The sequence below is a fragment of the Annulohypoxylon maeteangense genome (assembly GCF_022496945.1).
Source record: "Annulohypoxylon maeteangense strain CBS 123835 unplaced genomic scaffold GGS22scaffold_4, whole genome shotgun sequence".
In the NCBI taxonomy this organism is placed as follows: Eukaryota; Fungi; Ascomycota; class Sordariomycetes; order Xylariales; family Hypoxylaceae; genus Annulohypoxylon; species Annulohypoxylon maeteangense.
The window spans coordinates 516188-542444 of record NW_025953251.1 but is presented as its reverse complement, the minus strand read 5'-3'; the positions used below and the strand labels follow the sequence as shown (position 1 = coordinate 542444).

Genomic DNA, 26257 nt, shown 5'->3' with positions numbered 1-26257 from the left:
TCTGTTTCTATTGCGGCTACTTTGGGTTATTACAAGGAGGCAAGCGACCGGGCTGCGAGCGAGGTCGAAGCGGTGTTGATTTGATAGAATATTGAAATAAAGGGTAGAATGTAGAAAAATACAAGGAATGTCGTAGACGAATTATTCCGAGGACGATGTCCGAGTCGAATTGGGACTGCGATAATGATTCTGACGAAGAACAGTTTTTTTTCGATTAGCCCTTCCCTTTTTTTTCCTTCCTAGACGAAAACCCCCTTGAAGAAGAATTGGTGGGAGGGAAGAAAAAAAGAACGGTCTTGTCGAGACGGAAAACAAGTTGACCAAACAGATCAGGATCAATATACAGGCTCCATTAAAGATCTACGTATGATCTAGAGGCGGGGGGAAATATGAAAGGACTTGAGCCTGGAGAAGGGCATAAAAAAAAGGGAAGAAGGTGGAAAGGTTGGAGAGAGGACTAGGTAGACAAGACTGTGTAGTGATTCTCAGGAGAGGTTCAAAGAAGAAGAACGGACGGGAACGAAAAGTACAGGGTACCGCTACTAGGTACTAATTGATTGGAGTGTCTGGCTGTCTGGCCGTTTGGGTGCGCAAAAAGTTGAAGTGCAGCAGGGAAGGTACTATGGGTTTTAGTGGGGGCGATGCTCTCTTTCCCTACCTCCATACCTACCAGTTAGACCAGTTTTGGTTACGAGTGCCCCGTATTCGATGTGTGCCTATTCTGTATTACATAAGTATTTTATAGTACTCTGCTTGTACCCAGCTTGGCATTCTACAGCAAAGATCCCTATTAGATCCATAGTGCGAATGACATAGCTGGTACCTCCAATATCCAAGTAAAGGACCAACAATTCGAAGGCACATGTGGGCTTTGAAACAATGAGATCGCCCTGATCAACTAGAGAACCCTCTCTTTTATTTTTTCTCCTCTCACTTTTTTTTTAGTCTCTTCATACGTACGTGTTACCTTTTTCGTGTTCATATTTTTTTTCTCTTTAATTCATCTTTTTTTCCTAATCATCAAATATTTGGTAGGTATGCAATGGAATAATTATATCGTGTGATACTAATAATTAAGACATTGATAAATGAATTGAACTTATAAATACACACATGGACCGACCCCAGGGTTTTTCTTCTTCTTCCGCAATATACGGTATATTCAGATATATTATATTCTTGATTAAACCACGCTAGGATTAATTGAGTTGCTTCATCAGGCGCTTCCACTTGTCCCTCTCTTTGGTTTTCTCGACACAGGGGTAACAGACGCATGATTGGAGAGAAGCGAGCTGTGGAAGAAATTTCAAAAACCAGGCCACTCTCCGTTTAAGCATCGATACCGATTTGGCAGTTTAGAAAGAGGGAAGAGCAAAAAACACATGTGTCCTGTGCAAGCATGTCCAAGCTTGTCGGAAAAGGCGCGGTAGTGCGCCCCAGTAAAGACCAAGTAGACGAAGTAGACGAGAATGACGACATCTCACCCAGACAACCAGAAAACCAAAGCTGCTCTATTCGGCATCATCCAATGTTATCAATGCTGTCGCATCGGATTCCACCTAGGAAAAAAAGAGACTGGATCCGACTTTACCTACGGCTTCTACGGTTCTGATCCTGTTTGGCAATCCGGCTTTTGTCAACGGTTCTCCCCACATTGCGCCTATCCAATCCACGTCGCTATCTTCATTCCATAGCTGCTTTAGTCGCTTTAGCCATGTCGGCCTCTTTTTTAGGGAAGCAACACGGATTATCCCAAGACCCTTCAGCACGTTCTGCACGTATCACGCAGGATGTGATACGGACACCCGAACCTGGCATGCAGCAATTAGAATCTCAGAACATTCAGAATACCTTACATAGTACTATTACTTTGGAACTCGAAATCGGCAAGCTATCCCAGGCCAAACCAGCATGTTGTTTAAAATCTGCCTCAAACTAGCAAGCCGTCAACATATGAGTGCTCAAAGCGGGACGAAGCATCTAGTGCTTTTCCTTTTTCGGAAGGAGAGTTGTGGCACGCTCCCTGACGTTGCATAGGAGAGGAAGCATCATGTAGATGAAGGGGGGACCGTCCTTCGAATCTGAGCCTTGCTACCTGGGCAGGTTGTAGAAATGCGACAAACAACAACGAACACCTAGTATCTATCTTGGTAGTGAGGACAAGACCCGGTTACACATTACCACTGAGGCATTCTTTATAGGTACCTACATACGTATACGTATAGGCATTCTATATGCCACATCTCACACCTCACTTACATATAATAGCCAAAGCAACGTGGCACTGCTACCTCAAAGTCGATCCGTAGAAAAGTTTGCTCAACTACGCTGTACAATGTCGAAGTTTATGCAGGCAGAATCTCATCGCGAGGCATACAAGCACCGAACAGGGTGTCATTATAGGCCGTCAGCACGTCGACGAATTCGGCTCGGCCGTCCAGTTATCACAGGTCAACCATACTATGCTGACTATGTAAGTCGATCTTTAAATTCAGGGGTAATCTACTAGATGTCTTAGCAATCGGCGGTTGTCTCGCATGTCTTAGATACATACATCATCAGTAGAACCATTCAACGTTCACAGTACATAATCGAGTACATACTGCTACTAATAGACTAATAGAATCGACTTAACCTTGTCAACAGCTGCAGCGTGATAATGTTTCCCCAGAGCTTCTAGTAACGACATTCCATCCCACAGTTCCCATCACTCTTAGTCCCGGTCTCATTGACTGGCATGGATGTCGCATTGTGGCTTGCGAGCTACCTAGATGGCCCTTCCACCACGGCACTACCGCCTTAAGATGCGCAGCTATTATTTCATGCTGGGGTCGTCAATGGGAGCCGAAGCTCCAATCAACGATCTAGATGGCTTCGGAGGGGGATCTGCCTATAAAATCTGAAACGTCGCTCCAAGTTTCCCTCCAATCCAACAGAAATCCTCACGAGACTCGATTGGGCCACCGGCAAGCCACCCTGCAGGCTTAACAACCCGACGCGAAACCTCTGAGACCACATTGGACGAAGGTCTAAATCTTGGCTTGGTGATTGATATCTTTCCACGTAAACTGTACCACCATGATAAGTTTTTTTTCCCATCTCATCTTGTCCGGTGGCCTCAACAAGAGATGAAAGGGTTATTCAGTCGCGTGAGCTTGTTCAGGGCTACCATAATAACCGCCCCTTTGCTTAAACATCGACCTCGTCGTAACCTCTTCGCCAAGCCCCTTACACGCGGACTTTCGTACTAGCCTCGCCTTATTATCCACCCGTTTCGAATCCAAGAAACGTGGTTTTTTTGTTTTAAAGCGTAGCTTAAATCCTATCGTCGTCTCTAAATGTCTTAGCGCAAAGTACGGACCGCCTCTTGGTATCTCGCCCCCCGATGTTAGGTCTATATTTAACTACAAAGGCTCATCGGCGAGCGGCAAAGAGCCCCCATTTCCACTTCTATATTTTGGATCATGCGAAATATATACAAAGGCTTTTTTTCCATTTTAGCTTTCGTCTCCAGTTTCACTTTTTCCCTGTCGCTCAGCTACGCCCTGCTGAACGGAACATGGTTACTTAATTCCCCTGCTTTTGATCGACGGTGCATGATGCCACCTCTTTAAGCTTCTATTTCTGTTTCGCTCCAACACACCATGCTAGGGATTGAAGATTCCCAATTGTCCTTCCTTGAATATGTACGAAGAAACATTTAGAGAAATTCGTTGACGATGATGATGCGAGTCTATAAACTATAGATTCCTTTTCAATGCTGATACATTGACAACGATACTGAAAGAAACCAAATATCGAGAAGCCTCTAAGCGACCCGGTATATTCGAATGACAGTACTTCCTAAAATGAGATTTGTCATCCGATCTTACTTCTAGGGACAAGGTCAGTCGTCATATCTTACGCCATCTTTTCGGCACACTCGCTTCGGCCGAGAACTCCTATCCCAAAATATACAACAATTGTCGAGCCACAACAACCCATCCAAGCAATAGGCATTAACGAGCATAATGCTATCCATGTTGGATAAACCCGAGTTCATTAATGTTATGTAAAGACTGTAGAATTCTATTCTTGAACCCCGTCTACGGTATTCGTCTAGAATCTTAAGTTACTACTTAAGAACTAGTTAACTTCAAATAAGTGTCACGCTAAAGTAGAAAGCTGCATAGCTAAGATGCATGTGTATAATATTTTAAATATAATCGGTAAAACTTGCCGCGTAGTACTTTATAGTGATAGAAGAATATGAGGAGTTGCCCACTAAAACCAGGGATGTTGATATCTTTGTAAACTGAACCTCTACAATAGAAGGTAGAAGTCGGGGTTGGAAATATTCGAAATGGCCTCCAACTAGGTACCTAACAGATGAATCTAAGATCAAGAAACTTCAAATATCTGCAAAAACAAGCCCTTAGATGGTAATATGATATCTAGCCTTAGCCAAACATAAAAAACCATAATTAATAGAACAACCAACTCAGTCATGATATTAATCCCATATTACCATCGAGAAGAATTAACCTGGAGTAAACAATTTTAGGCATTAACTACCACCAAGATCCAGTAGAAATGGGTATCAATTTCTCTAGCATACTCTCCTCCGCGAGACAACCTCGTCGATACTTAATACCTAATCCTATCTCATATACAATGCCCCTATCCACGGCTACATATCGTAAGTAAAGTCAACTAACCTATCAACAGCAACCTAACCCCGACTCTCAGCGAGTATTTGGGGTCTCCTATCCATCGTTCTAATCCCAAGCCAGGCTATACCACCAACAGCCACCGCATAGCCAGCATCATAAGCACCGCGAGCCCCCCTAGGACATTCTCAGAACATCCCCTACCGCCCCCTCATACCCTCATCTCCCATCCCCCATCCCCCATCCCGCATCACAAAGCCCACTCCCCCTTCTCATCCTCGGCCGTAATAAACGGCTCATCAATGCGCTTAATAGCATAATCGCTACACAGAATACTACACAGCAAGTTAGCCACATCCTCACACTCCCCATCCCATCTCACCACGGTTCAAAGAAAACTTACCAAGCAGAAGCGACCAAAGCATCCAACTCCGCAACCATAGCGTCCTTTCTCGCGCCACTGACCAGGCCCTTACTAATCTGCACCTGACACTCCTTAATGCGGCGACTCTTCCCCACACCCGCCTGCTCGAGGACCTTTCTCCCGAGACAATCGGAGTGGAACGCGTGCTGGCACGGGAAGACGAAGAACTGCCTACTAAGGAGCGGGAGCGCGCAAGCGTAGCATTTCTCGCCCGGCTCGACGATGGCGTACCTGTGATCGAGGCCCGCGATGTCGATCTTGATATTCGCGGCCGTCTGGGAGCTTTCGTCCATTTCCTTCTTGAGGCCGTCGATGTTGCGAGAGTAATCCTCGAGTGCGTCGCAGATCTCGTCTTTGAAGTCGTCGATTACCACGAAGTCTGGGAAGAACGGGATCAGGTCCTCGATCTTGAGCAGGTCGCACCGCTTTAGGAACTCGATCGCTGTCTTGATCCCGTTTGATTGCGAGATCACCTTTCGCGCTACTGCTAGCCATAGTTTCTTTCGGAGCACGGGGTTCGACATCGGTCGGTCTGCGATGATGGACGCGTATTCGACTTCGTTGTGGGAGAGGGCGAGGTCGACGGCTTGGACGTACTGTCCCATGTTTGTGTAGATGTGTACACATGAGAGGGTGCGCTTGTGTTGGATACATAGACGGAGCGCAAAATCGGGATCGAAATTAGGTTCTTCGCCTTGGGATTCTAGGTATGCGAGAAGTCCTGACTCGTCTTTCGAACTGTGGGATGCGTAGATAGAGACAAGAGTGTTGTGAACAGCCGCGTCTATGGAGTGAAGTTGATTGATAACAAATTGTAGGTATCGGACGGCTTGATTCTGTAGGAGCGTCCCAGTGAAGGTTCTATTATAATCGAGAAGAGCTGGTATGATTTTCCGTGGCTCTAGTTTGGGATGTCGCATTAATATCTCGACTAACTCATGTCCGACGTGCGTCATCAATACACTGCTGTACCGATAGAACACTTCCGGGTCTGTCTGCTTCTTGAGCACATTCAACGTATCCGTCCATCGTTCTCTCTGCACCCAATATGATAGAACGTAGTTGTAGTCGTTAATAGCGTTGGCAAAGAATAGGAGCTCGTCTTCCCGAGCATGACTGCTAATAACATCGTAAGTAGTCTTGCGGTCAAGATCAGATTTATGTTTATTGACGAAGTCGTGAAATTCATTTCGAACAGCATCGAGCTGTTGTCGTGACTGCTTCTTATTCTCGCTTTCGGTCGACTCTGCTTCCACGGTAATGGAGTCCTCGAGAGAATTAAGCTTTGCCATAAAAATCTCAACTAGCCACGCCGCTATCAGCATCCTCTGCATAATGGAGGACTTCTTATATGACGTGAGTTTTGTGACAAGGTATTTTCGTAGGGCATCATTTTGGCCATGGTCTATGAAAGAAAGCGCAACATCTTCAAATGGCTTGCTGCTTTTGCCATAAACACCAGCAGCTTCGACAAATAAGCCTTTCTCAACCAGATAATCGCCAGATGCCGTCGAAACCGCATCTTTTTGTGCTGAAGTATGAGCATATTGCATAGCCATGTCGAATTGTTGCCTCTGTAGCATGATTCGCCATATATCTCGATCCTCATCTCGGACAACGACCTCAAATATTTCCTGGGCGGTGAAAAGCCAAAATGTGTTTTTCTGCTGGTCAACGTAGACTCCTAAGGCTTTCTGCCCTTGTTCTAAGATTACTTGGTCGTATATGACTGACCCTGTGAGTCGATTTGTCGCTACAACGCGACCACCGACTAAACTGATAATGTGCCATTGCGTTAATGCGATCGCATCGATAAACTCGGAAGGCGCCTTCTTTCGCCCTGACGCCTCAGTCGAGACTACTTGGGATCTTGGCAGAAGCTTGGACTCAGCATACACCTTATTTCCAAGATCATTCACGGCCGCTGTTAGAAGCTTCCCATGGTAGACACCGTGGGAGGAAAGCCAGGCGAAGGCTCGTTCTGGGATCACGTCCTCGTAAGCATCAGCATCTGGGGAGTCTGGCGATATAGCTAGCATAGAAGGGGCAGTAGCTGAGCTCCGCGAAATCTCGTGGATAATCGGTTGTTCGGAATCGAATAATCTCGTATAGATCGAACCGCTTCCCTCGTGGGCGCTTCGACCAACCTTGCCGGCAAGGTGGAACAGGCGGCTTTGTGTGCTGATAACCACCCTCCTTACGTCAGTCTTTCCGCCCATATTATCAACCCATATTCCCGTGACTGGGCCATCTGGAAGTTTGTTGAGCGCCTTCAAGTATTTTTCCTCCTTCCTGTAGAACTCCGTCGAGGTTTCGATGAACGTCTCGTATATGTTTCCATCAGAGGCGCCTATCAGGATCTCGCGCGTCGTAGCTGTGGGCAGAGATGGATTCCAAGCTACAGACTCGACGGAGACGCCGCGTAACCTACTTAAAGGTCGTGGTTGGCGTGATTGTGTATGTAGGTAATAGTTCTCGCCGAGGGAGGTACATATGAGTAAATGGGAGGCAGTTGGGTCGAGGAACATGCGCCGGATGATGCCTACTTCGGAAACCCGCTTAGGAAGGTCGATGTCTACAGGCGGTCTCGGTTAGTGCTGTCCATTCAAAGACTAGACCTTACAAAGAGCTCACCGTCAATATCCTCGGGTCGGTTCAGGTCTATACGCAATATGCGCCCGTTAGATAAGGCTAATACGAGAACATTATTGGCAACCTGAGCCGCAACGAAGTCGGCGGCAATCGAGAATTGGAGCTGTACGGGCTCGACGTCAAAGATGGGCAAGGCACCGTCGTCGGTAAGATCGTAAACGCCGTTAGTGGCGACGAAGCCGTTTGATGTACCTAGCGACATCTTGAAATCTACTCGGTCATGTTGGGATTGTCAAGTTCGCGACAGGTCGCAAAACCGACTGTAGAATATCGTTGTTAAGCCAGAGAAAGAGTTACAAGGTTAGGTATTAGTCCGAAGGTTGTAGCTGGAGCCCATCAACGGGAAGCTACATTAGGTGGGTACCTACATATGTACAATTATGTAATAAACTTAGAACATGCCGTACCAAAGGGGCTATGCATGGGATAAGTTTATGTAAACGTGCATAAATAATGCAGTTCGATATTAACTTTCAGGAACTCAGGAATGTCACTGCATCTATGTAATAAATCGGATAATTATCGATTCTTTGATTCTTAATTATATCACTTAATCAATGCTAATGAAAATTAAAGAGCTCGCTACCTGCCTGTATGCAATATTTTGGGTACACTACAAATAGTAGTTGAAGCACAAATGACCTCGCGCTGACCCCGAACTTTCTACACACCCAAGAATTCATCTCCTGATTCTTGATCCTACAATAAAATAAAATAAAATAAAACCAAAGATCCCCTTAGGATCAAAGGGGCTTCGAGCTGTTACCACCCGAATGAGTTCTCCCATGCTTCCCCTGAGTGTTGATTATGATGCCCAGGTCGAAATCGTCCTGATCATCTGTCGAGACTCGGGTTCAAGGCACAGACATCATAGCTATTATTTATTATGATAGTTCTCATGATATGCCTCGAATCATTGTTCGATTGAAATTGGATATATGAGTTGAGGATCTGCCGATTATAGGACTGGTTTGCTGTTTACATCACAGAATCGGCTGCCGTCTGCCATGGCATATTTCCGCACAAAACATATCGATTTTGCTGATGAGAACAGCCCCGACTATTTTCATCGGATTTTCCGAGAAATTGATGTTGCTGCTGTCATTGAACCGCTTTCAACGAGTACTTCATTATTAGAACCCTGTTGACTCGGTAGTGCCCGACACTGTCTTTGTGCGAGTTGGGCGTGTTTGCTCCAAGCTAGAGGCAAAAGAAGTGCTCTGTGCGGCGCTTCTCATCTCGGATGGCATAGAAAGATATCCGCTTTCTCCATCTGTCGGTTGGCTTTCCTCCGCATCGGTAGTCTCCTCCAGCATCTCGATAAGCTTTTGCTGTATAAGCTGGCTGGGCTCGCGGGATGGCCCTCTGGACCACCGGGGAAGTAGACCTGGTTTCCTCCCTTTCAGTACCCGGACCTTGACGACAAAACTCTTTGATTTCTTAGGCCTCAGTGCCATCGCCATCATTTCCTGGCCGATTATATCGCAAGCTTGACGAACTTCCTCAGGCGCCCACCCCTTATATTTAGTTAAAAGTCTTAAACAGACCGACTCGGCCCCGTTTAGCATGGCCAGAAGCCAAAACTTCCCCGTTGAGCCATCGTCGGTTTTTAAGGGAATAGCATGCTCGGTCAATTGAACATCGACATAACCCGCATTAACCAGAAATCTAGGTTCCAGGTGAGCAACGCCGTGTGGCCTCCCATGCATGATAGAAGCTTCGACAAGATCGTTTGCCACCTTGCACACGATCGAATTGGGGTCGAAAAGAGAATGTAAATTGGACATTCCTTTATGGTCGTCAAAATCCAACACCTCGATCCATCCACCTGGTTTGATACAATCGAAGGCGTATCGGTAGATATTCTGCCAATCGGAAAACGACCCGGACAGATCTCGTAGGTGCACTAGGTCGTAGTGATTCGGCGGTCGTTCCCATTCTATCTCGGCGTCATCAATTTCCCAGAAAACATTCCGAGGAACGCGTCGTTCAAATATATTAGCAATATCGGTTCCCGTTACTTCGCAATCCGGATAAAGCTCAGCCATATCTATCGCCCATTCCCCAACTCCAGTCCCAATATCTAAGATATGGGTCGGCGCTTCTAAAGGTACGCTCGTTAATTCACCGTCGAACGTCTTCAGATAAACCTGATTAATTAACTGCAACCGGACTTGCTCATCGTCGTCGTTCGGCATATAATACGACCCGCAATATCGCCGTCCATGTTCCACGACATAGTTGAGGTCTAGTTCGTTAACTGATCGTGTCGAATCTCTGCTTATCATTAGAATTACCCATTACTCTATTAATAATCTCACGGTGAGCTTACAACGTGTCCTCTTCTAGCGTATCTTCATCAATCTCATACGGTTCCTCTATTCGATACGCCAACGGTGGAGCTGGGTAATGATTTGGGGAATAAACAGAGGCGGCATCCAAATTGCTGGTCGCTATCTCTTCGTGTGGCTCTACTATTCGACTATCCGGTTCCAGGCCGCTCGCCGTCCACGTGCTTAGGTAGTCACTAGAGAAATCCTCGGTAGAGACGTTGCTGTCCAATTCCGGCACAGCAAGCTCGGAAATTCCTACACTACGTGCACCACCGGTACTATGTGGACCGACAGATGAGTCCGTAACGCTAGTGGCTTGCGACGGCATGATATCAGCTGGCGCATCCGACCCCGATATCCCGGACTGTCGTCTTGCTTTTTTCCCTCTTTTCTTCTTCATCACAGTCGCATTAGAGGGTTCTAGGTTGATGTAGTATTAGTCTGATAGTTCCTTCTAGCTCCCGCGGAGAATCTCATATCGTGCCGGCGTCTCCGAAATTTCGAGTGGCTCGGCGACGGATTCGCAAGCGAGGGCGGCCCTGCGTTTATTTCGGCCTCGAAGAAAATTTGATAAGCTCGCGAAAGCTCCGTCGATGTTCTGTATTATTCAATGGAAAAGGTGTATTGTGGACTTCGTTCTTCGCGGATAATCGAATGTTGGATGCATTAGCGGGCGAGGTGTGACCGCGAAGCGCCCTTAATCCATGAAGCTAGTCATAAACGATCGAGAAACCGTTATTCTAGCTCCATATCGAATATAGAAATAGAAAATGGAGTCGGTTTGCTAATTAATTAGTGTAACGGGAGTGAGGGACTGGAATTGTTTAACAAGCTGGGGAAAAATGGGTTATGGGCCACGAGGGAAGCGGAGGACGGTGAAAGACGATTATGATAACGATTGGCTACCGAATTGATCATCGACCAGCTGCTGGAAACTGCCCAGGTGGTACTGGTGCAGTGGTGGTAGGTGGTTTGGGGGGTGTGGGCAAGGTGTTAGCCGGGTGCGACATTCGTAGGCCTCTTCCATCCACGATCCAATAAGCGGTCTACTTTGTACGGCAACGTGGAGTCCAAGCCAGGGGATGAGCCACATGTCATTGCCATCCCTAGCAATCCGCAAGCTTATCCCCATGTTGGCGGGACGCCCCCTATTCATTCGGTTACTCATACTACATGGTATGCAGTATATATGTAGGTAGGTAGACATTAAGTAGTATATATGCAGCCCTTCGACTTGGGCTACAACGCTGGAGTATCGCGCCTCAAAAAAACGAATGATTGGCATTGGCCGCCTCTGACGCCGATTAGGACCCAAGGGACTAAGCGTTCTTATTTTAATTGGACCCAAATAGGTGGAATTTCCGTTCCTGGGCGTCGACTTTTATTCAAAGCTCAGGGAGTCAGGGTACATGGTTCTTACTAGCATTTCCTTGCCTCATCCCGGCAGACGGTTAAGCCAGGGCTACTCTCGGCTTCGGACTCAACTCCGTGTGAGGACTGATAGCGTCGCATTTCTGAATGTTCTAGGGAACTCACGTGTAATAAAAGAGACTGTATTAGGGGCATCTTGCAGCGTACAAGTTTTCGACTCAACTGAAGACATCGAATGACTGTTTCAGGACGCAACACAACATGTTCCCGACAATTCGTGCGAAAAACTCGTGTTCCTCCACGTCGGATCCATTCCACTTTGATTAAGCGATAGATGCACTGCGACACTCCAGGAACTTTTTATGGCTCTTCAAGTGATCTCATTGGGAGCCTGACGAACCGAAGCCCCGGTCACGGCTGCAGCACGCTGGAAGCAACAGGCCGGCTCGGAGACCTAAGGCATGCATAATGCCCGGAATTCCTAAATATTTCCGGGTAATAGTCATATAAAACGTCGATATACTCATGAAATAGTAGGTGAATGTAACCTAAAGTCTATTTAGTTAACACCCCCAAAGAATCTTGACCGACACTTCTATAAGACCCGTGCATATTACAAGAATTGCGGCTCAGTATAGAGTAGGATTACCAAGATAGGTATACGCTTGAGAAAAAATCATGGTCTATTCGTTATTTGCCGATTAAGGTGAAATAGTGCTCCAGCATTTAGGTTGTCCTTATAGAAATAGGAACCTGTGCCACTTGCACTTCCCATGGTATCAATATCACAATGAGATCGTACTCTCCATTCCTCCCAAATCCGAGGCTTCGTCCGTATAAACGTGTCCCAACTCCATCAATGCATTCGTTCTTTAGAATAATGTCAGGGGTATAGGCGAGGATAATCCACTCCTACGTGGATATTGATGACCACTAATTAGGCGACTTTCGTTTCTTTGGCCGCTGAGGCTCATCGCATATCTCCTCTTTGTCAGATACAACTTCAGCCTCAACAACAATCGGAAAAGGGCTGAGGACTTTGCTAATATCACCCCACCATTCTTCACCGAAACGCTTATACCAATCGACGGTGATCTTCAAGCCATCAATAAAAGAAGTCTTTGGGTTCCAACCTAGGCGCCGTAGCTTAGTTGCATCAATAGCGTATCGGTGGTCGTTGAAAGGCCTATCATGTGTGTATTTTACCCACTTATTGAAATCCTCTTGACTTTTGTGAGGGATGTCCATCTCTGTCAGAAGCATCCTGCACAGCTCAATGTTGGAAATCTCATCATGAGATCCTACGTTGTAGACCTGACCAAGGTTACCCTTGTGTAAGATCGTATCAAACGCATCGGCCGCATCACCAGCATATAAATATCTTCGAGTAGGGCTCCCGTCGCCGTGGAGCACTGTTGGCCGCTGTCGATTCAACAAGCAGATAAATTTAGGAATTATTTCTGCTTCAAGATTAACGGGTTGCGCGCTGCTACTGCTCAGGGCGATGACTTACTCTCGGGAAACTGGTGTGGCCCGTATACATTATTGCTCCTGACAATTATGGCTGGAAGTTTGAAACTCTTCATATAAGAGTGTACCAGCATTTCGGCGGCAGCCTTGCTTGCAGCATATGGATTAGTTGGTGATAAGATGCTTGTTTCTAACAAGTCATCATCGTCATCCTTTACCTCGCCATACACCTCGTCGGTGGATACATGGATGAATCGCTTGACACCAATCTTTTTCGCACTCTCTAGCATGACGTGGGTGCCGTATACGTTCGTGTGAGTAAACCCATACGAGTTTCCAAAGCTCAAGTCGACATGCGATTGCGCTGCGAAATGAAAGATTGTGTCTATATTGAAGCGCTCCATGCAATCCAGCACTTCCGAGGGATTAGTAATGTCCCCATGGTAGAAAGTGAAGTTTCGCTTATCATTAAGCATACGAGTATTGTTCAACGAGGAACAATAATCCAACTTATCGAACGATACAATATTGTAGGCTTGTGGGTAAGTCAGGGTAAGATGGCGGACAAGCCAACATGCACTTTGAATATAGATCAGTTACCGCGACGGGCCATTTCGCAAATACCAAGTAGGTACTCACATGAAGCCGGCACCACCTGTAATCATGATGTTTTTCACATCTGACAGGGGTTCAAACTTGGTAGATCCAGTTAAGATAGGAGCCTGTTTCCATATCCCGTAGTCCTCGAAAAATCTAGGTTTCGTGACTTTAGTGCTTGCGGTTCCGTTCGTGGGTACGTTCGCGGCTACATATCCAACAATGTAAGCCAATTCGATCCACTTCGGTGACGTCGGCGGACAATACTTACAACGCACCCCATTGGTGCCATTTAGTTGTGGCGCTGTCATGTTGCGCCGAGGGGTGATTTCGGTATTTCGCCAATAGCTGGTGGCTTAGATGCTTTTAGAACTCATTTGATGAAGGGGGTGGTCGGATAGGTATTATGATATAGAATATGAATTTTCAGGAAAGATGATGTGTAATGAGGTCCATTGTTTTCTTCGCCTCGTACAAGAGCGTAGTAGGGTGGACAGATGTCCAGATGCGGATCTCCAGATCGGCCGTTGTGAGGCGCAAAATCGCTAACTCGCCAGCTCGACGCAAGACAGTCTCGAGCTTGTCCGACACATGAATTTAAGATTCCAGATTGAGACCAGGAATGTGGGATGTCAGATTAGAAATGACTAGATGACCAGATGAACAGATGACCGGATTATGTCTTATGGCCAATCTAGGATCCAGTGATTCAAAAATGCTGAAGAAGTACAGGACTGATAACAATTGAGTTCGCGGGTTTGTATGAAATTAAAAATGCCTAGATGCACTTGCGCTTCGGCTAAGGGATTGGTGTCAGGTACTAGATATTTGTATACTCGATAGAAGAAGGAACAACCCAGTAATGACCAGGTGATCGGGGAAGCTACGGATACAAACAACGGTTAATTGTCTACTAGGTAGTAGGCATCGGGTCGTTACACGAGTAGATTCCTGGAGTTTCAGCATCCGTTTATTTATATCTCAACATTAGCAGATTAGATCAATTTACGATGAACGGACCTATGGTACGCGTAGTCAACTTTTCAAGAGACTTTCTTAATCAAAGATTTCCAAGTTGGTATTAATCGGCAGAGATCGGCCGTGAGGTTAAGCAGGTACAAGGCCAAGTTTTGCAGCATATAGACCCACATATAACCCCTAGCTCATGTACAATTCCCAGACCCAGCAGACCCAGATCTACGTAACCTTTTACTAGCCACTAACCTTGCACCTAACACTAAGCTATGTCCATCTAACCATCTAAAACTTCAAAGACATATTACATACGACCTTTAACTTGACGACAATCTGCTATTCTTTGAGATCTATGGGGTAAGAGGGGGATATCGCAGTATGGTGTCAACTGATATCATCAATTGGCTTTATTCATATATCGTCAGCTTACCAATTAGGTACCTAGCACCAACCCCCCTAGCTCGTTCAATCTAGGTACATTGTCATATGTCATACTTGACTTCCGAGACTTGACACTCAGCATCAACAGAATAAGGCCCAGAAAACCTATAGTCTGCTGAAATTAGTCTAACAATTCAAATCATGATATTCTAGGGGTATAACGGGACACTAAAAACGAGTTCTTTCTTGTTTTCATGCTCGTATAACATGGTCCGGCAATTCCCTAACAGTTCAAGAAATCGGCGGTTTAGGATATCCTCTTTTACTTGAGGAAATATGCAAAGCTTGTCTCTGTAAGGAATATCATAGTTGATCAGTATGAACATGTAGAATTTAAGACGGCTGTTCGGCAACGATATCATCCCTGTTAAAACTATAACAACCAAAGGGAGTTGTCCAGAGCGATCCTTCTGGCATTACGTGTCAGCGCCAATGTAAGGCATACGATGTACGAGGCTCTTGGCAAGCATTTTCGTTTCTCCCATGGTAAAAAAAAAATATATCGTTATCATAAAGGTGGCTAGTGAGTAGTACGCCTCGGCGATTATGCGAGAATCTATATTGGTCGGATCTATCCGGTCTCGCTTGAAATCTAAGTCGTAGAGTTATTCTCTCAATTGAAGAGTTTTTGCTTACACTTAACTTGAGATGAAGAGATGACCAAGGCTGTTATCTGAAGCCTCGACGACGTCACATAAACCTATGAGAGTTCATTATGAGTCTAATCGTAACTCATGTAGATAAGGGAACAGATTTACTAATACCTTGAAGAATTCTAGTATTGCGTTAGAACATATCGGCTTTAAATTTCGTATGTTATAAGGTAAGCTACCTAATGATAACTCCAAACGAAATATTACTGCCTACATGTAAATATTATTTCCTTCAGGCCACTTACCATGTACCTGAAGTACACGCACAAGTTTTGAAATATGTGCTAATTGTACATTGCCACACACCTAGCTTCTACTGATATAGGGGTGCATGAGTGGCTTCTCAGATATGCCGGTACCTAGCCCAGGCACGTCATCGAGATACTAGTTTAGTTTGTAAAATGTAGAAGAGGCGATAGGTGATGGTGGCGGTAGTTATGTACGCCATCAAGATAATTACGACGAACTATTTTTGCTAAACCAAGCACTAGATGTTTTAGAGAGAGACATGGTCTCAAAAGCTTGTGGTCGAACTTCAATTGCACATGTTGAAGTCTCAATTGAAGACTTTGCAGTTGAACTATAATATGTGCAGTTTAGAATTCATTTGTACGATGGTACCTACTTAAATCGAGAAGCGAATCGACCTTGCCGCGCTGAGACTTACATCAGTAATACCGAATTGTCAACTAATCCCTGTTAAACGGTTTGCTATGGTGTGGTCAGGACCCGCCTATTAAGCTGCCAATCCCGCATTTCGCACCCTGTAATTCAAAACGACAGTGGACTCGGTTGTTCGGCAACCCCTGTAACGCGATACTTAAACAGATTCAAGCTGTCTTTTACTTCTCAGCTTCCAGCTTCCTTTCGGCTTCCATCGCGGCCAGTGAAAACTCGTTTCTCTTACCTAATGTGTAACTTCACGTTTATATAAACTAAATCAGCTAGATCAACTTCAACTCCCGTTCTAGGCTGACGGTCGGCTAAAATAGCAGCAAATACGACGTCTTGTACGGCATTCCGCCCTCCGGGTTACGTCTGGTATAATCACTTTCCCTATATGGAACTTCTCCATCCCCGTTCTATTCTAGAATCCACCCATCGCCGTTAATCTCGGACGTTCTTTATTTCTAAAAAAGAGAAGAAAAGAAGGAATCCTACCGCCTCAAATCCTCCGTCCATGATCGAGTCTCCTTATCTTTCCCTGATGCGAAAAATTACTCATTGTAAACGGCGGAAATTTGGGTGGCTCCCGTCACATGCCTTTCGAAGCTTGGCATGGCATCTTTGAGTGGTCGTCCTAGGCGGTTTTCATCTAGCGATTCGCCATTCCCTGAACTTCATGTTGAAAATGGCCGATTTAGTAATTTCGACGGTATAGATGGTCGTGGCTCTCGAGATACTGCAGTGGACGATGATGATATTAAAGACGCCGAAGCAGGCGAAAAGTTATTAGAAAAGTTGACCGGAAATCAGACTATTCGGAACTCCCCCAAAAACAGCATTGGCTGGGCCGGACTTTGGATAGCAGTTAACACTCTAGCTACGATAGGCATTGTATGTTTCCTCGTTTGTCTATCTCGATTTCGCAAGAGCAATTAATAACCAAAATTATATAGGTCTTTACAAACAAGGCCATCTTCTCTGATCCCTCGTTAAAGCTTGCGCAGTTAACATTTGCCGCCTTCCATTTTTTCATGACATGGCTATTCCTATTCACATTGTCACGGCCTCGGTTCGCTTTCTTTAGCACTCGCCGTATTCCTCTTCGAGAGATCATTCCTCTTTCTGTTGCCATGTCACTTAATGTTATTCTCCCGAATCTGTCCTTGGCTTTCTCGACCGTCACTTTCTATCAAGTTGCAAGGATCTTGCTTACCCCAACTGTTGCGACTATGGACTTCGTCTTATACAAATCCATATTACCTCGTAACGCACTCGTGGCTCTTATTCCCGCTTGCTTGGGGGTTGGTATGGTTTCCTACTATGACTCGCTCCCTACAAAAGATGCCAGCGTCAAAACTACATCGGGCTTAGGTGTGGTATTTGCCTTTAGCGGTATATTCGCCTCATCACTATACACAGTTTGGATCAAAAGTTACCAGCGAAAGCTACAGGTGTCGAGCATGCAGCTACTTTTCAACCAAGCTCCTGTCTCAGCATTTCTTCTACTTTACGCCATTCCTTTTGTTGACATGTTTCCCACGTGGACCGAAGTGCCTGCCAGCCGGTGGTTCATGATCTTAATGGTAAGCCACAAAACACCCACCCAGGCATTCACATAGGTACCTACGTTGACACCTAACGTTACGCAGTCTGGCATATTCGCATCTTTGATCAACCTATCACAGTTCTTTATCGTTGGCCATACAGGTCCAGTTTCTAGTACAGTTGTCGGGCATCTAAAGACTTGTCTCATCGTGGCACTTGGCTGGGCTACATCTGGTAGATCAGTCGGTGACAAGTCAATCATAGGTGTCTTTATCGCAATAGGGGGAATCATCACGTAAGTTGATACGATCCTTTCGGAGTCGTCTGGATTTTCGAATTAATAGGTTTTAGATATTCAATCGTCATGCTTCGGCATGCAACTCGGAGTCATGGGAGGGGTCTGTGATTTTTTTTTGGGAGGTTTTGCATTTTCAGGAGTTGGAAAATATCTATCTAGGCACATTCGGGTAAAGGAACCTCGTGATCGTTTTTGGATAGGGATAACCCGGTGGCTTCATGGTTCCAGGCGTTACGGATATGCTACAAATAGCTATGGTCTACGTACCATTATTGGATTGCGATCATTAGGATACCTGGTATTTCGAGGTAGGCTATAAGCAACTCAAGCTTGTGATATTTATCATAATTACATTCACATATTGGATTGTACCAACCTAGGTGTTGACTGAATGGGCCTCTTGTAGGTCTGCGGGACCCAACCACGTTCCTCATATTGCGATTGTATAGAATGAGGTGGCTTGCTATGATAATTTTCAAATACAGATCAGTATCATCAGTCTCTGTTCCGTCATTACCACATTTCCCGGTACCTAGGTATCTACTAAGGACTTTCACCTATGTATCTCTGAGATATGGAGCTGACTATTCCTAGCGAGACAGCTGAGTTCAGTGTGGGCGTATTGATCGTCTATCTGGACAGCAAATTTCCGGTGCCCCTAAAATAGAATGGGAGACACCCTACCCACCTAGTATTAATTAGTCCTGCTCTAGTCTCCGGTGGAAACGGCAGGAGAGTGCGGCATCCGAAGATCGATAGAATATCGCTAACAATAAGTTGCTAACCTTATATTATCAGACGTACGATGGGATCGCAGTCAAAAGGGGAAAAAATATTGGATTAAAAAATCAGTGTCGAATATTTCGTTGGAGTATCTTCTTCATGGCGATGCATGTAACACCGGTCACAATGAAAACAATTAAGAGATCAAAAATTGCACCCGCTACGATCCACGAGGGATAATAGAAGAGGGCTAGCTCCGCGTTGTGCAATGCAGGCCTTCCCCCTTGGATTTCCTATTTCTTGAGCCAGGATATCCCGAATAAGGTAAGTATGAAGACAAAAGAAGGAAGAAAAGAGGAAAAGCACAAGCAATTGGAGATGTTAAATGTGGTAGACCTGTCACGTGGTTGGCCGCGAAATCAGCACTGAGTGGAGCTCATAAATTGGAAAATGAACAGGTACGTACTGTAGTACATAGGTACCTCAGTACCTAGTACGTACTGTGTGCCTGCCAAGGAATTAATGATTGGTGGGGGTGATGACATAATTCTGCCAGAAGGTTTTACCGCTTTGAACTTTCTCACAATCACCCCACCAGTTTGGACTCTATTTAATCTCAGCTCTGCCTCTGGTTTTCTCTTCCTTTCTTCTTTTCTTCTCCAGCTCTCTTTGCCTTTTGGCTTAGATCAAGTGTAGTATCTGTTCTTTTCAGTTTAATCTCTGGAAGAGTCACATAGTGGCTCATCTTTGATTATTCTTATTTTTGTAACACGGGAGTCCATTCTCTGTGCTTGCACATGATGACTTCCATAGTGTCCCTGGTATTACACTGCCTCCAGGTGATGCGAACACCCATCTTTTCATTGTCTTCTCAGGTTGATTCTTGGGATACGAAGAAGGCTGCTACATGAATGTCATTGCATTCTATGATATTATTCTTAGCATATTTTGAGCTCTTTGCATGGTATCTATTCATCGCTTGGTCGCGTTTATAGATACTAAGGAGCCCAGCACAACACTGTCTGATATTGAATTAGAAATAGAATACAGATGTTTCGTAGGATTTCTCTGTCCATTATCGAGTACCTGTCTATCGATGCTCACCTGTGTCTAGCATAAAGTATGATGCTTATTAGTGTTCAATATCCTGAAAGGTAATGGGTATTTCATGGAGGGATAGTTTTATAACGGCGCCTCCACAAAGTGTATACAGCGTTCAATATCATGAATTCTTGAACATACCTAGTGAAAGGTATCGTAACTTCAGCACTGCCAATGACACGAATTTCTATCCATGCTTATTTCTTGGACGCCGCCGCTGCTAGAAGCTCATCCATCTCGGAGCTCGGCTTAGCGTATGTGTACGTATACGACAGACGCTAGCCGTATTTGGGTGTGTAGCTTCTCAGCTAAGGTGGAAAGTATGAATATTAGCGTGGTCCAAGTGCCTGATTGAAACATGACCTCACGGAGCAGCCACCACCAACAAGGCTCCCGCTTTCCGTACGCACAAGCTATTGACCTCCGACTTTCAATACCTAAACCCGAACCGCATACGTATCGTCCTTTCGTGATTTGTTACTTGATTCAAAGTATCTTCAAATACACGACGAACATTAGAAGATAACGCCAACGCATTTTAATTATTCGTCATAATTCACATTCTAGAAAACACCCATCGGCGTTCATTCAATTATTCTGTGGACAAGCTCATCGTAACCCCCCTCCCCCGCCTTGCCCGCCTTCTCGTCCCTCTCGATTTACACCCATCGTATCGTGCGTCGCAACACCTACCTAGTAGCGACCGAATGCGACTTGGATCACTTGGATCACTTGACATCCGTCGCCATTGATATCGCTCAAGCATTAGCTTTGTTCGGCGTGTTGCTGTGGACGCAACTGACTCACCATGTGGAACGACGAGGAAGACAATAATCCATACGGCACGAGTTTTGACCGTCGCGATTCTGTAACCTCATCGTCTGCGAACCCTACTTCCCCAGTATCCCACGACTGTAAGTTCTACCCAGCTCTTCTTCATCTTCCAGGACCAAGGAAAAATAATGTGGGAAAACATAGCGTTGGATGACTCTCTTGATGAGGCTGATCCCGACTGGGAACATGTAGACCAAGCCAATCGATTCGAGACCCCAAATACTCCGTCCACCACTAGTGAAGATGCGCCACCCATCACAAACTACGGTCGGCAACTGGCCGATCCAGAAAGTGATGAGGAATATGGAGCTCAATCTCGGAATCAGGCGACCCCACGAAGAAAAGCCGGTGGTTATGACAGCCGAATCGAACAGATTCTTTACGAAAGTCCTGAACTCCCTATAATTATTACTGACGCCGGAAAGAGCATGGAGAGTGGTGGTAAATACATTGTCTATACCATCAGGACAGGAGTAAGTTTTTATTTAACGCTTCGAGGTTATTATGCTAATATAAAATCCAGGACCTTGAAGTCCGGCGTCGATATTCCGAGTTTGCGTCGTTACGCGATGCGCTGACTAGACTTCACCCAACTCTCATTATCCCCCCCATTCCCGAGAAGCATACGATGGCGGATTACGCCGCCAACCCGACCAACGCGAAACAAGATCAACAGATTATTGATTTGCGAAAACGCATGTTAGCTGTCTTCCTAAATCGCTGCCGGCGGATGGAACAAGTTCGAGATGATGGAGTTCTATGGAGATTTCTCGATCCTAACGTTAGCTGGGTATGTCCACGGTAGTATCGTTCAAACTTGCTCTGGTATAAACTAATATGAATGTAGAATGAGGTCCTTCATTCGCATCCCATCTCATCTGTCCCCAAGTCTATTATGAAAGCGCCCCCGCTAGATACTGCTAACCCTTCACCGGCACATTCATATCTCCCGGTGCCTGCTACTTCTGCCAAACTGAAGACACCCGTGAACCCAACACCGGGCCCCGTTTTCGATAATTCTGGCACAGTCGCTTCTCAAATACTCCGTCGATTCCCCCCTGAAGCACATGATCTGAATGAGCAGGAACTGGATCCCTATTTCATCACTTTTGAAGCCTCGATCAAGGAACTAGAGCAAGCTTTAATGGGACCTATGGAGAAGGTTAATAGACGCACACTCAACCACCTAAGTGCTTTATCAGCCGACCTCTCGGACCTAGGCGCCAAGTTCAATGCTTTTGCATTATCTGAGCCATCGCCTTCCCTCGCCGCTGCGATCGAGCGAGTAGGCCAGGCAGCGGACTCATCATACATTGCAACGGAAGAGTTATCAAGCTCGCTAGGGGCTAGTTTTGCAGAACCTATGAGAGAGAGTGCACAGTTTGCCGGTGTGGTTCGCAGCGTGCTGCGATACAGGATTTTGAAAAGGGTCCAGCAAGAGATGGCAAACGACGAGCTTCTGAAGAAGAAGGCGCTTTTAGAACAGTTGGAGACCAGCGAAGCCGAGGCTAAGCGAATTGATCAATATCTCAGCAGTAGCCAGCAGATCGGAACAGGACATCAAGTTCACCCACCCCGAAGATCATCCAGCATGAAAGAAACCTATTCACAGCACCATAGAGAGGGCAGTGGAGAGGATACCGCTTCTGTAGATTCGGATTTTCCGTCCAACCATGGAGACGTCTCTTCGGCACCTTCGGCACGAGTGGGGGTTCCTGAGCGTTCAGCTTCTAACCCGAGCCATAAGAAGGCTCCTAGTAGCAATTCCATCACCGGTAGGATATTCGGACCAATCCGCCACGCAATTCAAGGTGTGGCCGACGTTGACCCGGAAAGAACCCGACGCGACGCCATTGGCAAAATACGGGAGAGCATCGAGCAACTTGAACAGGCTCAAGTAGCAGCGGCACAAGATGTGAGGGACGCAAGCGCAAGCATTTTGCAAGATCTGAAAAGATTTCAGAACGAGAAAGAAGATGACCTCAGGCGTTACATGGTAAGTCTACCCGGATTCCTTTCTGTAGTTTGACATTTCAGTTAATGATCATTACAAGCTTGCTTATGCCAAGAGCCAAATCGAGTGGGCGAAGAAGAACAAAGAGACATGGGAAGAGGCAAAAGCAGAGGTCGATAAGATCGATGAGACGTAGAGCGCTCGCAAATGGCAAGGTCCAGGATTGATGGGACGACTTGATCGCCGCCGCCGCCGCCGCCCTATTGCGGCAGAGGGTTGTACAGATGATGATTACGTTATTTTAGAACACTCGGAATGATTTCCCCCTTTCGGAATGGATAGTTAATGAGACGAACATGCCCGAAAATTTTATGAGAATCAGGTCGAATTTGGGGAAACTCACGGAATAAGGAGTCTGCGTAATGAGGTGAGACTTTGTATTATGGACCACTTGGTGCATTAGGACTACGAACTAGCAACAATACAACATTTATTTGATGTACCGGCACAACAATACTCGATTTACAGTTTTAAGTAATGGTAAGTAATTTCTAAACCCCAAACTCCGTGAGCGGTATCCTGCTATGCTGAAACTTGCCACAGTAGACCCCTAACCCACGTGTACCCTTATAATATACCTAGTATTCTCTAGGATGGATCGATTATGTTAGTACAGACACTGAGTAACGTTCTCCTTAGATTTAGTGAGCATTAAAATCCCGACGATAACGCCGTAGAGACCGAGTACCTCGGCGAAAATGAGGATTAAGACCATGCCGATATAGAGGCGTGGTTGTTGGCTGCTGGCTCTTACTGATTTAGATCTATTAGACTTGCACTCTGTTCAACTATAACAAACTTGCCAATGAGGTTGAGGGAAAGAAAGGGGGTTGGCTCTTGACAGACTAACCTCCGGCGTCTCCAACGATTCCGATGGCGAAGCCAGCGGCAAGGCCACTGAGCCCGACACTGATCCCTGCGCCTAACTGAAGGAAGCCCTGGTGCAAGGGCATTTTCTCTACTAGATCCTACACCAGAGTCAATAATTATTGCCTCCTCATGCATCTAAGGGACAATGATTTTGCAATAGGGGTCGGATGCCACTCACGCCCGAGATGATTACGCTGGCTACGAGCCCGTAGATAGATAGAATCTGGGCCATGATTGCACAGAGCCTGCATCATACGCGTTGCGGGCCGATGTCAGCATTGCTTTCCTACTCGCCTATAGACAGAAGACTTTAAGACCGACGGGGATATCCTCGTGGATGAGGGAATAGGATGTCGCGGTGGGTGACATACGTGTTCTGCATCAGCCGATCAGGGCGGATGACGCCCGAGGAGAATATAGCCCCGGCTGACTTGGCGGTCCCATAGGATGCGCCCAGAACTGTGAAGACTATCGACGCTGCGCAGCCCAGCGCCCCGAAGAAGGACTATGCATGCGCGCGAGGTTAGACGACATTAGGGCGGGCGATGATGTTCTACACGTACCGCGTATATTGGGCTGTATAGGTGATTACTAAGTCAGCATTTATAAGTTATCTAAGCACCTCCTTCATAGAGGCATCAGAAGCGCGAGAGACAGACCACCGCGGATCATAGGCCGCCTCGGCAAAGGCGGCATTCATCTCGGATAGGATCGCTTGTTGGGACATTGGCAAAACAACAAAAAACTTGGAAATGCGCAGCTCGGAAATACAGTAAGTGTGCTCAGGTGGGAATCTTATGAATTTAACGTGCTACGGACGCGCAAGTGATAGCTATCTTGTGGTAGATAGCGAAGGTCAGACAATCTCATCTCCCCTTTCCCAGCTGAGGGCCACGTCGGGCGTCTATCCATGTTATCGTGTAACGACTCATTCTACATCGTCGAGTTCTATTCGACAGCCGTCCGGTGATGATGTATTCGAATGAGGGGCTTGCAGGCAGAAGAATATTGCGTTGGCTGATTGGTTATTGGAAAAAGCCTCGAATCCTCAGGTGTGACTTGTAAGCGACTCGGGGAATGCTCACTTACATATACCCGTTGAAGATTTAGTGAAGCGAGACGAGGCTTCGCGGTGTGGCTGAAATAGATGTATCTTGTCAAACTGAGCTGTCATTTTTTTAGTGTCCTTGCACCTTCCACAGTACTAGGTCGGCACCGAATTACGTTAAGGTTTTCATAAAACGTTACGCATGTCAAAATGTGGTTTAGTCCGTGTCGAACCTACCGAGATTCTGGGCAAGAATTGATCGGGAAAGTGCTTCTCGTTGCAACACAGATCATGTTTGAAGTTGTATCTGCTTTCTTATCAATTCATCTTTCCTGATTCGACTCTTTAACCCGCCACCTCGTGGACGCGAGTATCCGGATTAGGAATCTTATCCATCTTACGCAGTCACTCAAAGAGCCTCAATCGGTCTAAACCTGGTCAACAAAGTGTCCATGAATTATATCCCCAATCTGAATCAGTCTAGAGATTGGTTCGTTTTATTTCGTGCTGACAAGATGAACTAGTGTCGTTACCCGTCTCTGTTATCTGGGTCTCTTTAGGTTACTCTACGTTAGAATAACCGCAATGGGGAAAAGTAGCCCTACGAGTCCACAAAATACTTTATCGCTAAACAAAGCCCAGGCGTTGCGAGCTATTTTGGGCTACGTTGAAACGCTGCTAATCGGGCGGCGTTGAAAAACCCGTGCTCAGTACTGTCTGATGTTTACTACGGATCCTAGTTCGAGATTTGATACAGCCAACCGTATCAGATCCTAAGATCTTGAACATCAATTTTGAAAAGGCGCTCGGCTTTGTTTGCAGCAAGTCATGCTACTAGGTACATTACTTGCTTGCGTCTGCAAGAAAGAGCTAAATAATATTAGTTCATCGAGCAACTCGCCCAGCCTTATTTCCTCAAATGACCCTTCAAAAGCCCCTGGCTTATTTAAGTGAGTGTCGAGGACGTTGATGGACGCGCGTCAACCTGCGCCAAGACCCCAAACCACGACGCTATGCGCGGACTCCCCACCACACACCCTCCCCTGTTTCTTCCAACGTGCCGAGGAGGCTCGAAGGCCAGCTCAGACCGTTCAGGGTCTTCCTCGATTTGAGAATCCTAGTTCATATGGATAGAGGACGTAACTTCGTAGGCCTACATAATATCTTGAGACTCAAAGTATCCCGGTTGGCGAAGCCGGAGTGGCTTAGATATCGAACTTATCGTCTCGTCACACTCGGCCAACAGATCCCCCGTCTTTCTTATTCTTACCACGCCAAGCAGCTGGATTGCTTCTTTCTCTTTCAAATAATATTATGTTTCCCCCCGCAGACATGAGCTGTTAATCCCGATTTTAGACTACCTAGTATTTTAATTCATCCCCAAATCTGTTCTTAGCCCCGGCTGGCCACGCACTACTGACGAATCCGTCCCACTGTACTGGATACATATTTTGCCTCCTTTACCGTCCTTACCGAGACAGTGTGCCATAAAGGTTGGGAATAACCCCGGAACTCACCGCTGGATATTTGCTTCGATGTTTTGGTTATAGCATAGCATCTTGTGTCGTTATCAACTGCTTTGGACAGGAGGAA

At 46.0% G+C, this 26257-nt stretch overlaps 6 protein-coding genes across 6 annotated transcripts; 2 read left to right on the top strand and 4 right to left on the bottom strand.

Annotated features, from left to right (window-relative positions):
* Nucleotides 1-4894: 4894 nt before the first annotated feature.
* Nucleotides 4895-8032, bottom strand: GGS22DRAFT_156455 (Pep3/Vps18/deep orange family-domain-containing protein). The gene is made up of 3 exons (XM_047960372.1): nt 7708-8032; nt 5053-7648; nt 4895-4984 (listed from the first exon to the last, which is right to left on the bottom strand). The coding sequence occupies exons 1-3, from the start codon at nt 7925-7927 to the stop codon at nt 4900-4902; spliced, it is 2901 nt and encodes a 966-aa protein (XP_047821050.1). The 5' UTR covers nt 7928-8032; the 3' UTR covers nt 4895-4899.
* Nucleotides 8033-8858: 826 nt separating this feature from the next.
* On the bottom strand, nt 8859-10386 carry GGS22DRAFT_186050 (S-adenosyl-L-methionine-dependent methyltransferase; the record flags this gene model as incomplete). The annotated part of the gene is made up of 2 exons (XM_047964401.1): nt 8859-10002; nt 10058-10386. 2 exons carry the CDS (start codon nt 10384-10386, stop codon nt 8859-8861), a joined length of 1473 nt encoding a protein of 490 aa, XP_047821049.1.
* Nucleotides 10387-11951: 1565 nt separating this feature from the next.
* On the bottom strand, nt 11952-14465 carry GGS22DRAFT_156451 (NAD(P)-binding protein). The gene is made up of 4 exons (XM_047960371.1): nt 13768-14465; nt 13539-13704; nt 12943-13478; nt 11952-12889 (listed from the first exon to the last, which is right to left on the bottom strand). The coding sequence occupies exons 1-4, from the start codon at nt 13805-13807 to the stop codon at nt 12363-12365; spliced, it is 1269 nt and encodes a 422-aa protein (XP_047821048.1). The 5' UTR covers nt 13808-14465; the 3' UTR covers nt 11952-12362.
* Nucleotides 14466-16189: 1724 nt separating this feature from the next.
* GGS22DRAFT_156449 (uncharacterized protein) lies at nt 16190-18435 on the top strand. The gene is made up of 4 exons (XM_047960370.1): nt 16190-17122; nt 17185-17814; nt 17881-18071; nt 18128-18435. Exons 1-4 carry the CDS (start codon nt 16844-16846, stop codon nt 18180-18182), a joined length of 1155 nt encoding a protein of 384 aa, XP_047821047.1. The 5' UTR covers nt 16190-16843; the 3' UTR covers nt 18183-18435.
* Nucleotides 18436-20286: 1851 nt separating this feature from the next.
* On the top strand, nt 20287-23175 carry GGS22DRAFT_156448 (uncharacterized protein). Its single transcript, XM_047960369.1, has 5 exons — nt 20287-20812; nt 20925-21205; nt 21256-21522; nt 21580-22728; nt 22787-23175. Exons 1-5 carry the CDS (start codon nt 20707-20709, stop codon nt 22880-22882), a joined length of 1899 nt encoding a protein of 632 aa, XP_047821046.1. The 5' UTR covers nt 20287-20706; the 3' UTR covers nt 22883-23175.
* Nucleotides 23176-24707, bottom strand: GGS22DRAFT_156442 (V-type ATPase). Its single transcript, XM_047960368.1, has 6 exons — nt 24276-24707; nt 24180-24192; nt 23988-24121; nt 23795-23861; nt 23597-23714; nt 23176-23499 (listed from the first exon to the last, which is right to left on the bottom strand). Exons 1-6 carry the CDS (start codon nt 24341-24343, stop codon nt 23354-23356), a joined length of 546 nt encoding a protein of 181 aa, XP_047821045.1. The 5' UTR covers nt 24344-24707; the 3' UTR covers nt 23176-23353.
* Between the last annotated feature and the right edge of the window lie 1550 nt (nt 24708-26257).